General features: G+C 39.8%; 1 protein-coding gene across 1 annotated transcript in view; it reads right to left on the bottom strand.

Moving 5' to 3' along the window:
- The window catches only part of LOC121239522 (callose synthase 9), an 84,358-nt gene that overhangs the window by 27,947 nt on the left and 40,598 nt on the right, over nucleotides 1–15,813 (bottom strand). Inside the window, 8 exon segments of the mRNA XM_041136781.1 lie at nucleotides 9,130–9,239; nucleotides 9,339–9,499; nucleotides 9,604–9,694; nucleotides 9,787–9,884; nucleotides 11,504–11,624; nucleotides 11,734–11,894; nucleotides 12,034–12,115; nucleotides 12,291–12,388. Of these exon segments, the coding sequence (XP_040992715.1) occupies nucleotides 9,130–9,239; nucleotides 9,339–9,499; nucleotides 9,604–9,694; nucleotides 9,787–9,884; nucleotides 11,504–11,624; nucleotides 11,734–11,894; nucleotides 12,034–12,115; nucleotides 12,291–12,388 (922 nt within the window).

Raw genomic sequence — 15,813 nt, 5'->3', positions numbered from 1 at the left:
TTAGGTCACATGAACAATTTAAATATTATGTGACTGTCATTAATGATCATAGCAGATTTACTTGGGTGTATTTTCTTCGCTCTAAATCTAAGATTTTTCATACTTTCACTGTTTTTTTAGCGCAAGTTGAAAATCAATTTTCTGCTTCTATCAAAATATTACGCACCGATTCCGGTGGTGAATATTTGTCTAATGAGTTTCAGGACTTCTTGGCTTCTAAAGGTATCATTCATCAACGTTCATGTCCAGCTACACCACAACAAAATGGAGTAGCCGAACACAAAAGTAGTCATCTTCTGGACGTGGTACGTACTCTCTTGTTAGAATCCTCTGTTCCATCCATGTTATTGGTCGAGGCTATGAAAACTGCTACTCACTTGATTAATCGTTTACCTTCCCAAGTTCTACATATGGAGTCTCCCTATTTTCACTTGTTTGTTAAGCAGCCTAGTTATGATAATCTTCGTACCTTTGGTTGTGTATGCTTTGTTCATTTATCTCCTCATGAGCGACAAATTATCTGCTCAAGCTATTCGATGTGCGCTTTTGAGATATAATGTGTGTCAAAAGAGCTTTGTCTACTATGATCCTATGTTACATCGTACCCATATTTCTCGGAATGTTATTTGCTTTGAAAATCAACATTTCTTTCTTGTGTCTTCTTTGTCCTCCCCTTCTATTGTGGTCCTCCCTACTTTAAGAAGCAGTGCTCAAATTCTCCTTCTGTTAGCTCTCGCTTTAAACCAGATATTGTGTATACGAGACGTCCTCGCCCACAGTCTCTTCCGGTGGCTCCTCCAATATTTGATCCTACCACACTCCAGATTCAGTCAGTTACAGTACCTCCAGCACCTTTGGTACGTCGCTCTCCTCGAGTGTCGGTACCCCCGAATAGGTATGGGTTTCCTTCTGGAAATTCTATCAGCTCTTACTACTGCATTGTTCAATTTTGATATTCTCAAATCCTACTCACAAGCTGTCAAGCATCACTGTTGGCAACAAGCGATGCAAGAAGAAATTGCCGCTCTAGAGGCTGATCACACCTGGGACATTGAGCCTTGTCCTCCCACCATTGTTCCTCTGGGTTGCGAATGAGTTTACTCCGTCAAGGTTCGATCTGATGGAAGTTTGGATCACTACAAAGCTCGGCTTGTTGCACTTGGCAATAATCAGAAATATGGTGTCAATTATGAAGAGACCTTTGCTCCAGTGGCCAAGATGACTATTGTTCGTACGATTCTAACTCTTGCTGCTTCCAATGATTGGCCACTACATCAAATGGATGTCAAGAATGTTTTTCTTCACGAGGATCTTAAAGAGTATTTATATGAAGCCACCCCAGGGATTGTTTTCTTCTTCGACTTCACATGTGTGTAAGCTTCGCCACTCCCTTTATGGTCTCAAACAAGCTCCGAGGGCCTGATTTGATAAATTTCGAACCACTTAATTATTCTCATTCAAGCAGAGCAAGTATGACACTTCCTTGTTTCTTTGGAAATCAGACATGGGTATTGTTGTTCTTTTGGTTTATGTTGATCATATTGTGATTACTGGTTCCAATTTCGTTTTACTTGGCCAACTCAAGATTCATCTCTCTAAGTCCTTTCATATGAAAGATCTTGGGTCTCACATATTTTCTCGGTCTTAAGGTGCATCGTAGTCCATATGGTATTTCACTCAATCAACATAAGTAAGCTAGTGACTTGGTGGCTACAGCTGGCCTATAGGAGGCCACCAAAAGAACATTTCTTTTGCAGTACAACAAGTCAGCCAGTTTCTTCATACCCCTTGTCATCTTCATTTGGCTGCTGTCCGTAGAATTATACGCTATGTTCAGGGCACTTCTGCCCGTGGCTTATTCTTTCCTGCAAGCAATTCTCCTCAACTTACTATTTATTGCGATGCTGATTGGGCCGGTTGTGCTGATACATGTCGCTCTATCACTGGTTGGTGTGTGTTCTTAGGTGATGCATTGATCTCCTAGAAGAGTAAGAAGCAAGACGGAGTCTCTAAGTCATCTACAGAATTTGAGCACCGGGCGATGTCTCTTGCTTGTTTCGAAATTATTTGGCTTCGAGATTTGCTTGTTGAGCTAGAATTTTCTGAGACTGATCCTACACCTCTATCCTGTCACTCTATCCATGAAGCATTTGAAGCTCGTGTTATCACTCTTCCACATGTTTCCACTGAACTACAACTTGTTGATATCTTCACCAAAGCTCTCACTCACCATCGACATTGCTTCTTAAGTAGCAAATTGATGCTTGTTGATCAACCCGCATCAATTTAAGGGGGGCTGTCAGTGGACAGCTTTGCTAAGCTGTCCATAATCAATCTTCTTTCCTTATTTTACCTTTACTTAATTTACGTAGGCTTGTATAGTTAGCATATTGATAGAATATATAGTTTCCATATAAGGCTAGACTGCTAGAATCACTCGGCAATTAGTTTCTTTCCATGTATAGCCCTCTTGTAAAGTTCATATATAATATACAAATCACTCAAAGGCCATTCAAAATAATATTTTGACATATATATGGATCAACTTCTTTATACGGATGGATACACAAGCATATGTTTCATGCTTGTTTGAAAGTTCTTTTTCGAGTGGTCATCCCAAGCTTATGTCAATAAAATAAGTATTTTTCAAATGGTCATCTAGATTCCAAATGTATGAAAATGTGACTGAATTGGTGCCAGTTACTCTTCAGGGCAGAGTGGAAGAAGAGAGGAGATTCTCAAACGAGGAAAATGATCCCACAACTTCGAAAGAATTGAATAAGTCGTATGAGGTGAAAATCTCATGTATGGTTTTGTAGAGTGGCCGTAATGGTGACTTATCCATCAACTTTCGCACTACCACCCCCAAAAAACCAAACTCTGGCTTACGTAAAGCTGCCAGAGTACATTTAACCTCGGGATTTGAAATCACTGCTTATATACCTGGTATTGGCCATAATTTACCACAAATAATTAGGATAACTTCCTGTCAAACATTTTTTTTCCTGTCTTTTCTCATGCACTCTCTTCTCAACTTACATATATGTGCTAGTTTTGTTTCTAACAACCCTATATTGGGCACTTGTACGCTAAGGAGGTGAAGTATCGAATTATGGGCAAGATATGGAACATCATGTAGTGAGTTTGAGCAATTTTAAGTGCATTTAGGGGGACTATGGGCTTTCTGAAACATTTAGCCGATTTGGATTGAGAGGTAAGTTGAGTTCATCTCAACTCATCTCACTACTATTCCCAAATTTTAACTCACAAATTTTACTACTATTCATAAATCATCTCATCTCATCTCTCAATCCAAACGAGGCTAATCCAAATCGTTTGCACTATCAAAGAAAGGGATGTTTTTGTTTATTATTGAGAGGAGTAGAAGGGTGGTTAAGGAGATGACTTTAGGAATCCCCACAGTGCAGTGGTTTGCAAAAACATTGGAGGATTGCCAAAAGGGTGAAAAGAAGGAATTTTATACAGCAACAAGGGAGGGTTCCAGAAGCTTCATTGTGCAAAGGTGTTCAAATGCTCGAGGCAGTTACATGGCCCTGGTGGACTACAGTGGTGGTGGCCGACGAAGCTTCATCTTCATACCTAAAGAGTTGGGAGATAAGCTTTGGAGGAGAATGGCAGAGGCATTGTGGAGGCCGTTATAAAGAATGGGAAAGAATTTCATAGCAGAGGAATTGTAATGCGGAGGTGAATGCTGGAGGTGAACCACCTAGAAGTCAGTCGTATAGAGAGGCTCTGGTGCAGCAGAAGGCCCTGAATCATGGTGTTGGTGCAACAAATTATACCGACAGGAGTGGAAAGGCTCCACTTACCTCTAGGGAAGCAAGTGCACAGTGGAAAGATGGAGGTGACGGGCCTTTCGTGGGATTGGTAGTGGAAGACGTACACAGTACCTTGCTAGTAATGAAAACGTAGTTGTCAGATTTATAGGAGAAGGTAGAAGTTCTAATATGATGTGTTGAGAAGGGTCATAATGGGTCGAATAAGATGGGCTTGTGCAATGAAAGGGGCATGGGAAATGAGGATGGGCCAGGCTCTAAGCAAATAAACATGGGTCCAAACTAAGTTAACGTGGGTGGAGTGAGGCAAGGTCCAAACTAAAGGGCATCAGAAGGTCGAGCCAGACCCAAACCCAACAGGCCAAGCGAAGGGGGTGTAAAATAAGAAAAAAGTTAGGGCCAAAACCCTGCTCGTGTGGAAGGTCAGGGTGGGTGGAGAGGCGGGGACTTCTGCCAACGGGAACTGAAGAAGGAGCTGGGGTATCCATCTGACCTGCCAGACACCCATTGGAGCAGCAAAAAGACGACGGTGGTGCAGAGGAGCTCTTCAACGGCAATGAAGGATCTACGAGACGATGATGACGTAGTTGAGGTGTTAAGGACCAAGGGTCAGGAGTCACTCAACCCACTAGGACCACTCAACCCATCAACGATGGCTCAGAGGGTGATCGAGAAGAAGCCGACAGTCAATCCAACAGTGGGTGAAGAATTCTCTCTTGAAAAATTAGGAGTCTTAATGATCCCAACAAGCATTCGCGGGTGAAGAATCTCTTACGTCAATGGAAGTTGGATATTGTTTGTTTGCAGGAAACGAAGATGGAATTCATGGATCGTAGCCTCATCACTAGCATTTGGGGCTGTCCATTTGTGAGATGGGTGTTTCTTGCCTCGATGGGAGGATCCGGCAGCATACTTATTATGTGGGATTCGAGGGTGGTTAAGTCTATTAAGGTGTTGGAAATTACAAGCTAGAGTGTTCGTTTAGAAATGTGGAGGAGGGCTTTTGTTGGTGTGTATGGCCCAAAGATGGACACACATAGGAAGGTCTTATGGAAGGAGTTACCGGGTTTGGGCAGCTAGCAGAACTTACCATGGTGCATTCACTAGGAAATCTTTAATGTCACTAGATTTCCTAGTGAAGGATCGAGAGAAGTCCAGAATAGCCAGGCAATGAATGAGTTTTCTGAATTTATCTTTGATATGGATCTGGTGGACTTACCACCTGTTAGTGGTGTGCACACTTGGACTAATAATCGGGCGTGGTCCTGTTTGGACAGATTTTTGGTGTTTCCTTCATGGGAGGCACATTACTCTCTATAGTGTTATAGAAGAGAATGGATAGAGTTTGCTCGGACGATTTCCCCATTGTACTCGATTGTGGAGGCATTCACGAGGGTAAACAATACTTTTAAGTTTGAAAATATGTGCCTAAAAGTTGAGGGTTTTGTGGAGAAAGTGAGGTCGTTGTGGACCTCGTACTCTTGAGGGCTCACCCAGCTTTATCTTGGCTGGGATATTGAAAGCACTGAAGCAGGATTTGAAGAGGTGGAATACTAAAGTCTTCGGACACATTAATAGTAAAAAAAGGTCTCTTATGGAGGATATAAAGGATTTGGAGGAAAGGGAGGTGAGCGCTCCTCTTTCCGAAGAAGACTCGTGCAGGAAACTAGCTACCACTACGGAGTTTGAGAAGGTGTTATTAATGGAGGAAATTTTGTGGTGACACGAGTGAAGAGCCCTTTGGTTAAAGGAAGGGGGCTGTTGTACAAAATTTTTCCACCGGTTGGCTAATTCTCATTGTAGGAATAATGCCATCAAGATGCTTTAGGTTGAGGTACAAGTATACTCTAATCATGACGCTATTAAGAACCATATTGTTACTGTGAAGATTTACATGCTGAAAAATCTCCGTGGAGACCCAAATTGGATAGTATGCCTTTTGAGAATATTGATCAAGTAAACTCTATGTGGTTGGAGAGACCTTTTGAAGCAGAGGAGGTTCTTCGGGTGCTTTGTGGGATGGCCAAGGATAAAGCCCCGAGGCCGGATGGGTTTTCAATGGCCTTTTATCATGAGTGCTGGGATGTGGTGGGGGAGGATATTATGCAGGCTTTTCAGGAGTGATACACTTTTCGTAAATTTGAAAAAAGCATTAATGCGTCTTTCATTGCTCTTATCCCTAAGAAAGTTGGGACAGTGGAAGTGAAAGATTTTCCGCCTATTAGTCTCATTAATAGAGTGCATAAAATTATTTCGAAAGTTCTTGCCAATCGCATGAGTAAGGTTTTGAGGAGTATTATATCAAAACCCCAAAACGCATTTGTGAAGGGGAGACAAATCTTGGATTCGATGTTGATTCCAACGAATGCCTAGATTGTAGGCTCAAGGAGGGTACACCCGGACTTTTGTGTAAGCTGGACATGGAGAAGCCCTATAACCACGTAATATGGGATATTTTGTGTCATCTACTTGGAAGATGCGGCTTCGGGGAGAGATGGATTTCATGGATTAGGCATTGTATAACAACGGTTCGATATTCGGTTTTGGTGAATGGAGCACCAGAAGGATTCTTTAACAGCTCTAGGGGATTAAGAAAAGGGGATCCCCACTTCCTTTGTTGTTTGTTGTTGTTATGGATGCATTGAGTCGCATGTTGAGTGCGGTTGTTAATAGAGGCTTTATTGCTGGTTCTCGGTGGGAGGGATCACTATATCTCACTTATTATTTGCTTATGACACGTTGCTGTTTTCTAAGCCGGACAGTGATCATATGCAGTACCTGAGGATTGTATTACTTTGTTTTGAAGCGATTTCAGGCCTGAAGGTAAATCTCTAGAAGTTTGAAATGGTTCATGTGAGTGGTGTAAACAATATTCAGGGCTTGGCAACTATCTTGGGCTGTAAGATTGCTTCGCTGCCTTTGAACTACCTCGGTCTTCCATTGGGGGCTGCGTTCAAGACAATCTATTTGGGATGATGGTGTGGTAGAAAAAATTGATAGAAGATTGGCTGGGTGGAAATGGATATATCTGTCCAAGGGTGGTAGATTGACTCTCATTAAGAGCACTTTATCTAATCTCCCTACTTATTTTCTATCCTTATTTCTAATACCCACAAGTGTGGCTTCTCATATTGAGAAAACTTTCTATAATTTACTTTGGGGAGGAATGGGGGATGAAACTACGTTCCATCTTGTGGGTTGGGATAAAGTTTGCTCACCAATAAGATGTGGTGGGCTGGGGGTGCGTAATGTAAGGGTTTTCAACAAAGCACTTTTGGGAAAATGGTTGTGGAGGTATCATAGATAAGGAGAGGGCTTATGGAGAGAAATGATAGAGGCTAAGTATGGGAGCATTCGGGGGCATTGGTGCTCTAAAAAAGTTAGAGGGCACATGACGTGGGATTGTGGAAAAATATAAGAGCCAGATGGGGCCAATTTTCTCAATTTTTCAGATTTGCAATTGGGTGAGGCAACAATGTTTACTTTTGGCACGATGTGTGGTGCAGTGACACGGCTCTTAAGCAGGTGTTTCCTATGCTTTACCAAATTACTAGTGATAAAGAGGCTATTGTGGCTGATTTAATGGTACGCTCCTATGGTGCTGTCCATTGGAATGTGAGACTGTCGAGAACGGCTCAAGATTGGGAGTTGGACATGTTTCTCTTTGATTCATGATATGATATGTCAATTGGCAATAAGATGAGGGATAGGTTGTTGTGGAATCCGAGTGGAAATAAAAAAAATTCTCGGTGCGCTCTTTCTATAAGGCTCTCTTGGGATTTTCCAATGATCATAGGTATCCTTGGAAGGCCATCTGGAAGTGCAAGGTACCTTCCAAGATTGCTTTCTTTGTTTGGACTGCACCTCTTGGGCAAATTCTCACCTCAGATAATCTGAGAAAACGTGGTCTCATTATTTCAGATTGGTGCTATATGTGCAAGAGTGATGGGGAATCAGTTGATCATTTGTTATTACATTGTGAAGTGGCCCGGTGTTTATGGAATGAGGTCTTTAATAGGATAGGGATGGCATGGGTCATGCCTGGAAGAGTTAGGGATATTATATGCTGTTGGAGAAGTATCGAGGGAAATGCACACATCGCTGTTGTGTGGAGAATAATCATCCCTCACTACATTATGTGGTGCTTGTGGCTAGAGCGAAACAAGAGGTGTTTTGAAGATATGGAGCATTCTGTGGATGAGCTGAAATGATTTTTCTACAATACACTTCTTTCTTGGGCTTCAGCCATTATTTGTAATGCGGACAACCTTCAAGATTTGCTTGTAACTCTTACTAGTGCTTAGATGTAATTAGGCATGTTCATTGTATACTAGGGCTGTACAAAAACCGAGGAAACCAGGCGTCACCGAAGCGAACCTGCCACCGGAGTACAGAACCAGGCAAAACCGGCATAGAACCGGTTGACTGGCGGTAGAAATAACTCAAAATTGACGCCAGCCAGTTTGGTTCAGGTTTGAACCAATATAAAACCGCCGAACCGGCCGATTTTATATATATATTATATATTATAGGTATATAAAACGACACCATTTGTTACAGTTCTCACCTTTATAATAAAAATTAGGCGAAACGACGTCGTTTCGACCTGGGCTTAATAACCCCCCTCCCCCCCTTTCATTTTTCTTCCCTCAACTTCTTCTTTCAGAATCGGTGCCACCAACACACAGCCCGCTGCTCCCCTCCTCCACAGCGACACCGACGGCAAACCAAAAAACCGCACCGACTCACGCCAACACTAAGGCTGCCAGTTTTTCCGCCCCTAATCAGCCGGTTCTGAACATCTCAAAATGCCGTTGGTGTGGCATCGGTTTTGGACCAAAACCGCACCGACGACGTCGGTTTTCACCCCTATTGCATACTACTAGTGTACTCGGGCAATGCCTCATAAATAAAATTTTACTTTTACCAATAAAAAAAATGGAACATCAAGTGGTAAAAGTATACCAGGCATTTTAATGAGACACAAGCACAGCAAAATAATTATCACAATTAAAACAAAACCAGAGATAAAAGTATAGCACTGTCCAGCACATGCAATATGCTAAAATATATTGTACCATATTAAGTCAAAATACATTCATTATGAGTGAACAGCTATAATTTAACTTGAATTTTTTATCAGTTTAACAAATAATTAAAGTCTAATTCTCCAAAATTTACACAAACCAGGATCCGAAAAGAAGAAAAAATAACATTCAGAAAAAAATATTAGTATTTAAAAGAAGGTAGCATTGTATTAGTACAACAACAATAATCCAATAACAGGGGAATCGAATAAAACAAAAATTAAGCAGAATAAAAAAGGAAGTACCTGGATATATTTTTTGAAGGTAAAATAAAATCGATATACCATCTTCATTTTTCATCTGGAGTTCAGACATACTATAAAGTACAGTCTCAGAATAATATGGAGTGAACACACTGCATATACACATGCATAAAGATGAGGGTGTAAGATTTGTCAAGCAAAAGTATCAATGCATCCAAGAGTAAAAGAGATTAATGAATAAAAGGCACAACCTGAACGACAACATCTCACGCACTGGCTTGGCTACAGGCATATCCATAAAAAGGGAATTTGTGAAGAATTCCAGCCTACGCCTGGCCTCAAGATTTCTGGGAATAGTTGAAGCCGAATCTTTCATAGTCAACAATGAATACAATCTTTTGACTTGCGCTCTCTGCACATCTTCTAAACTTACTCAATCTCATCCAGAAGTGGAATTAGACATGTCTTAAAAGAGATAATTGAAAGAAAAAAGAATATAGATCTTCCCAAACATACCAGCTCAGCACCTTCGGGCCACTTCAACTTTGTAAAAAGACGACCTTCAGTCCTTGCTTTTGACAATATATTCCAGGTTTCGTAGTGCTCCCTATAATAGATATATGCAAAACGTTATATTTTCAAGGGAAAAGCAAAATAAATATTCTGGCACAAAAGCATACATTAGCAAATTTAACAGACCTCAAATTAATAGAAAGGACATCATGTCGGACAACATCATAGAGATCTTGAATAGCCTTAACAGCACCGTCTTCCAGCTCTGGTGTTTTAACCTCTTTCTGTAAAATGTCAAAAATAAGGCAGAATCCCATATTAATACTGCCACAAACTCCTAATACAGCTACTTGAAAAAACATCCAAATAACAAGAAAATCATATCTAGTTGTAAGAACCATACACAGGTAAATCACCTCATTATTGCATTACAAACATAATCACTATCCAAATATATCTTATTCCTCAACATAATAGGTGGGCACAGTTCTCTCTTTCCAAAGGTGGTAGAGTTAGATTTAAAAAGTACTCTTTCCAATCTACCTACCTACTTCTTATCTCTTATCTCTTTTTCCAATAAAATGCAAGGTGGTTAATCAGTTACACCAGTTCCGTCGCCGCCACAACCGAATGGCGTCGCCACACAAAGTTCCGTCACCCACCAAGTAAAGTTCCATCACCCAACAAGTTTCTGTCGCCACAGCCACCATCCATTTGGAGAAAAGAAAGTGCTTGAGAAATCTAAGAAAAAATACTCCTTCAACCGCCATCGGAGAAGCTTCAAAGTGCTCGAGACTGGCACTTCTATCATATTAAAACGGAAGGAAAAAAAAAAACGAATTTTAACTGATAGATTTTCACAAGAAAAACGCAAAGAACAATTTCGTCACCGATTCCCAACTTTCTATAATTTCCTCTCAAAAAAAAAAAAAATCAGCCTCTTACAAATCTAACCCCATATGTGAATCTGCAAATTTAAACCACTATAAGTCGCCCTCCTCGCAAAATACCATGAGCATTCACCATCGAAGAGGTCTGGTTGCTTTCGTAGCCCAGTCTCCAAATAGAAAATGCTAAAAATACTTCCTTTTCTCCATTGAAATTAATTAGCAAACCGCAAAACAAAACACACAAGAATCTTTTTGTGTGGAAACTGCGGCAAGGATTGCGGTGAGGGAACTTGGTGGGTGACAGAACTTGGTCGAGAAGAAATCGACGGTCTTGGGAATTCTTGGAACAGAAACTCAGTTTTGAAGATGTTTTTGGGCAAGGTCATGAGCATTTGGGAAGTGAAGGATCATGTGTTATGCGGTTCAGTGAATACCATGGGATGACGACGTGGCAACCATTCATCTGAGGCTGTTTTTAAGGCTTTAACGGAAGCACCGATTAGAAGATATTCTCATTGATTTAATAAGGTTGCATTTGGGTAGTGAGGTGATCTCAGATATTCTGTTAATAGTAGTGAAAAAGTAATGAAAAGTAATAATAAAATAATGAATAGCCAGATGTATTTGTGTCGGACAAATCCTATAAGGTTACTACCAAGTTACAGTGAAATACTTTTCGAATTTTTTTATTCTCTCCGATTTACCCTCTCTATAAAACTGATAGCTTCTTACTTAGTTTAAGACACATTGTATCCTAGACTTTCAAGAAATGTATATATCGCAGATCTTTATTTATTGCTTCCTAGTTATTAACACAAAAGCACTATGACCCATATCAAATTTTCTATTTTCTTTTTATAAAAACATTATCATAGGATTAGTGCAAGTGTCAGAGGCACAACCACCCCAGCGATGGAAAGAAAAGATATAGCGGATATCTGTCAAGTTAAAGAACATTCACCGATAGGAATTTTTATCAATTAAAGCAAGAGGAAGATATCCCTAATACGTACCAGAATTCCCATCAGTGCAGTGACTCGAGAAATAACAAGCGGCAGCTTACTGAGTTCAAAGTCAACCTGAATAGTCTTCTTCACAATACTTGCATGAATATCTTCATATATCCTTTCAACCCTGAAACAATAGGAGATAACTACAAAATAAAGCTATGTTCATTCATTAGTCATATAATGAAAGAAACAGTCAGACGGGAAGGCTATGGAGCATTTTTAATGAAACTAACCACATCCGTCCTTCATCATCCAATAATTCGGTCAGGATAAGCCTAATCAAATGGTAGCACTCCTGAACAGCATACTTCATATAGTCATCCCTTGAGATCCTGTCCCAGAGATCATCGTGTGAATCTCTATTCTCTAAAGCAATATCCTTGGCCAGAAATATCTACATAATCACATTGAATTTGACTTGATTAATTAATGCATTATAGGTTAAATACAACTGGAGATCCATAATTAAAAAAGAATTGGAAAATTAACCAAAAACCAGAAGCAGAGGGTAGTTTTTTAAGAAACTGAATGACCTTGCTAGAAAGAAGAAAAAGGGGCCACTGAACCAAGGAAATAATTCCAGAATTTTTTGGCATAAGCAGCAGCTCCATTTCCCTGCCCAAAAGAGAAAAAGAGAGATGAGAGAAAAAAAAATAAGGAAAATAAGGCTTGTAAACATATCAAGAAGAAGAGCAAAAATCTGCTGCGCTCTAAATTATGTGAATAAAAAGCATTAAAAATGGGAGCTATCAAAGTGATGATAACTAATTGAGAATATCTTGGTACTCACAAGTCTGTAATATAATCTTCATCCCTCAAACTTTTTATGATCTCATTCCAGAAAGGAGCAAATCGAGCAGCATCAACCTTCTTCTTCTTCTCTACATCCTTCAGGAAAAATAAAAAAACAAAAACAGCACTTTTAGTTTTCCAAGAACTATTTCCACAAACTTTTTGATACTTGAGCTCAAATTAAGGCGTGCAAAGACACATCACATTGTTAACTCTTGTAATCAATTTGTAAGGAAAATGCCAAAATAGAAATTAAATATCAATTTCCAGATATTTTTTTCTTCTTTTTTATAAGATAAAGGGAAAAATAATGATAAAAAAACACTATCCAAGAACACATGAAATATACATTAGATACACCTAACTAGAGAAGATAAAGAGATCAAGAAAACTCCGGAAACTGCAGTTTGGGTACTGAGAGTAGCTCAGGTATTCTCGGAATACCTCACAACTATTCATGATTTTATTATTACTTTTCACTACTATTCAATATACTATCATTACTTTTTCACTACTATTCACAGAATACCTGATAATACCTCACTACCCAAACGCAACCAAAAGGCTAAGACCAGCTTTATTTTCAGCCTAACCCATCTCTCTCTCTCTCTCTCAAGGTCTCTTTACACACAGCATTTGATAATTGTGCCTATTTGATGTACCTAGCAGTATATGCCCCCAACGAAACTGAAAATATGTCAATTGTTTAATATCCCCCGCTTGACCAAGCAAACCCTGGGAACTAGAAACACCCTATTTCAAGAGGGATTTTCTTGGGAAACCTCCTGCAATTTTTCCATGCTGAGAGAGAGAGAGAGAGAGAGAGAGAGAGGTTTGTGTGGAGGTGGTGGAACAGTAAATAAAGGCTATAGGGAAGAGGAATTCTTTCTGGGCCTCTAGGAGCCCTTGATGATGCCAGTGATGAGTTAAGCTAGAGAAACATGAGCAGCCATCCAACAGTAAAGAGCATCAAAAAAGAAAGCTTTAAAGTCCTCCATTATCTTTGCCCTGCCTTAAGTTCCAATTGTTTCCTTCCTACCATATGACTACATTACATAAACCAGAGTAAATCTCCACAAGAGTTCGTTGTGACCACTCTCGAATCTTCATTTTCAACACGCTAATAACTTTGCCACCCATCTAAGCATCAGCCAGTCGAACCCAAAACAGAATAAAACAAATTACAGTACTAGCTATCTCACAATGGAGTACAGGTGATCCATAGTTTCTCATCCCTCCTACTGCAACACCACTCCATTAACACAACATGTCTCCTTCATGGGTTCTCCAAGGTAAGAATCCTCCCTAGTGCAGCTGTCCAAACAAATAAAGCTGCTCTCAGGGAGGGCCTTCTCCAAATGGACGTCCATGCAAAGCTATTACTCTCATAAGGGATCAGTGTATGATAAAACCAGTTGACTTTGAACAACCCCTTGCTTGAACGTGGCCCAGTGCAATTTGTCTTCCACGTGTCTCAACCAAGCATACTACAACCGAGCATAGAATGAATTAAAAATATTTTATCCCCCAATCTCGTGCTACCCTAATTAAGTCTACTTCTCAATGAGGAGATCCATTTAAAAGCTAGAAATGATTTGCCACCCATGCATCCTTAGCCCTAATAATGCAGTATATATCTGAAAAGTCTCCATAGAGAGGTTGATCTCCACTCCACACATCATGTCAAAAGTTTGTCTTGGATCCATCACCCACCTCATATCTGATATATAATGGAAACCCCAACAAACCCACCCTCAGCTGCAACACCCTTTATCTTTTTTTTTTTTTTAACAAGTAACTGCAACACCCTTGAATTCTAGTCACCAAAAAACATAAGAGGATACATTCCAAGCTCACTGGCAGATAAACCCTTCCATCACAATCTCCTCATCGTCTAATGCCCTCTCCTATTCTACAGCATCAAAGGTACACAGCTCATCCAAAGAAGTTTTTTCCTTTACCCCACATGGTCAAACACACCTCTGTGTTTCAAACCTTTAGGTCTACTTTCAATGCACTAGACTCGCATTCCAAGACAAAACTTTGCAAACCCTGAAGGCACCAGAAATTCACCATTCTTTCGCCTATGCACAAAGCCTTCAGATTTCAACAGCACATAGTCCTGAATTTTAGTACGGAAATTGAAGCAAAGTCTATGCAATCCTCGTTCCACTTCAGGAAACAGGGTTTCTGATTAAGAGGTGATAACAAATCTATCATCTGTGAACCAAGAGAGTGTATCCTAGTTGTTAGACCATGTAAAGCTGCCCCTGCTATTAGACTCAAGTACAAAATTCGAAAATCCCACCAACTACTCACAGCCCCTAGCTCATCCCAAACTAACCTTTAATCGCAACCCAAGTTAAGGCTATAACTCCCACAAAAGTTGATGTAAGAGAATCGTCCACATTTCTAAACCAAAAAGACACCATAAATTCCCCACACATAATCTCTTTCCACCACATTTCTATCCTGCATCATCAAAATCCCTTTGGAGGCCCCTCAAGATTCCAAACAACACCAATATCCCTGTCCCACAAACTGCAAATAGCATTGCCGGTCCCATGCTTTAGTTTAGCTTTCTGAAGACAAATAAAGTAAACCTTCCATTTTGTGAGCAAGTTCCACTTCCTAAGGCCCTTGTCTCCCTCATTCGGCCCTCTAACATTCCAATATAATATCCTCAGCTTCATGAAGAACAAAGACACCAAGGGCTGTAAACAAACGAAACTGCTCAGTAAGTCTCTCATGATGGCCTTGGCTAAACTCAACTTCGATTCAATTCATTTATTAAATGAGATGTTGGTGAACGCAAAAACAAGATTGATTATTAAACGATCAACTCGTATAAAACACAATCCAACCTATACAAGATCATTTAAACTCGAATAATTCCTCATTTATTATTTTTTTATTGGCACTCGGTGTCTGGGAACAGCATCCTGACTAATGTCGGGGGTGCACAGGCCCTCAGCATGGAGTTTCCTACAAGTGCACCTTTGGTAATTCAAGGGGAAAAATCTCTCAATCCAATGGCCCCTAGAGATTGTTTGCACCCAGTGGGATTTAAACCTTGGACCTTGGAGGGAGCATACTACCAAGACCAAGGCCTTTACCACTTGAGCACTTTTTTGGCAGTGTTAATTTTAAATTACAATGAGAAGTATTTAAAAACATGAGAGATCATGTTCCTAATACAATCCATGCTTGAATCCTTATGAATTTAATCATTGATATTTGTATGCATAAACTATTAAAAATATTTACGAAAATCTTATTTTGGTTGTCAAAACTAGTAGAAAAAGTTGTGAAAAATAATATATATATATATATATCAATCTACTTTATCAAAATTAAGTAGCTTGTGAACTTGTTCAAAAAATAAATGAACTATTCGTGAAAATAAAATGAAAATTAGTGATAAATTAGTGATAAAGTTCAACTCAACTCATGCTGAGATAAAAATTAAATGAACAGAGCATGACAACCCACCACCCACTTCATTCTACAACAACTTTGAC

Source organism: Juglans microcarpa x Juglans regia, chromosome 7D (genome assembly GCF_004785595.1).
Source record: "Juglans microcarpa x Juglans regia isolate MS1-56 chromosome 7D, Jm3101_v1.0, whole genome shotgun sequence".
NCBI lineage: Eukaryota > Viridiplantae > Streptophyta > Magnoliopsida > Fagales > Juglandaceae > Juglans > Juglans microcarpa x Juglans regia.
Note: the sequence above shows the minus strand (reverse complement) of the source record. Positions and strands in the feature narration are given on the sequence as shown.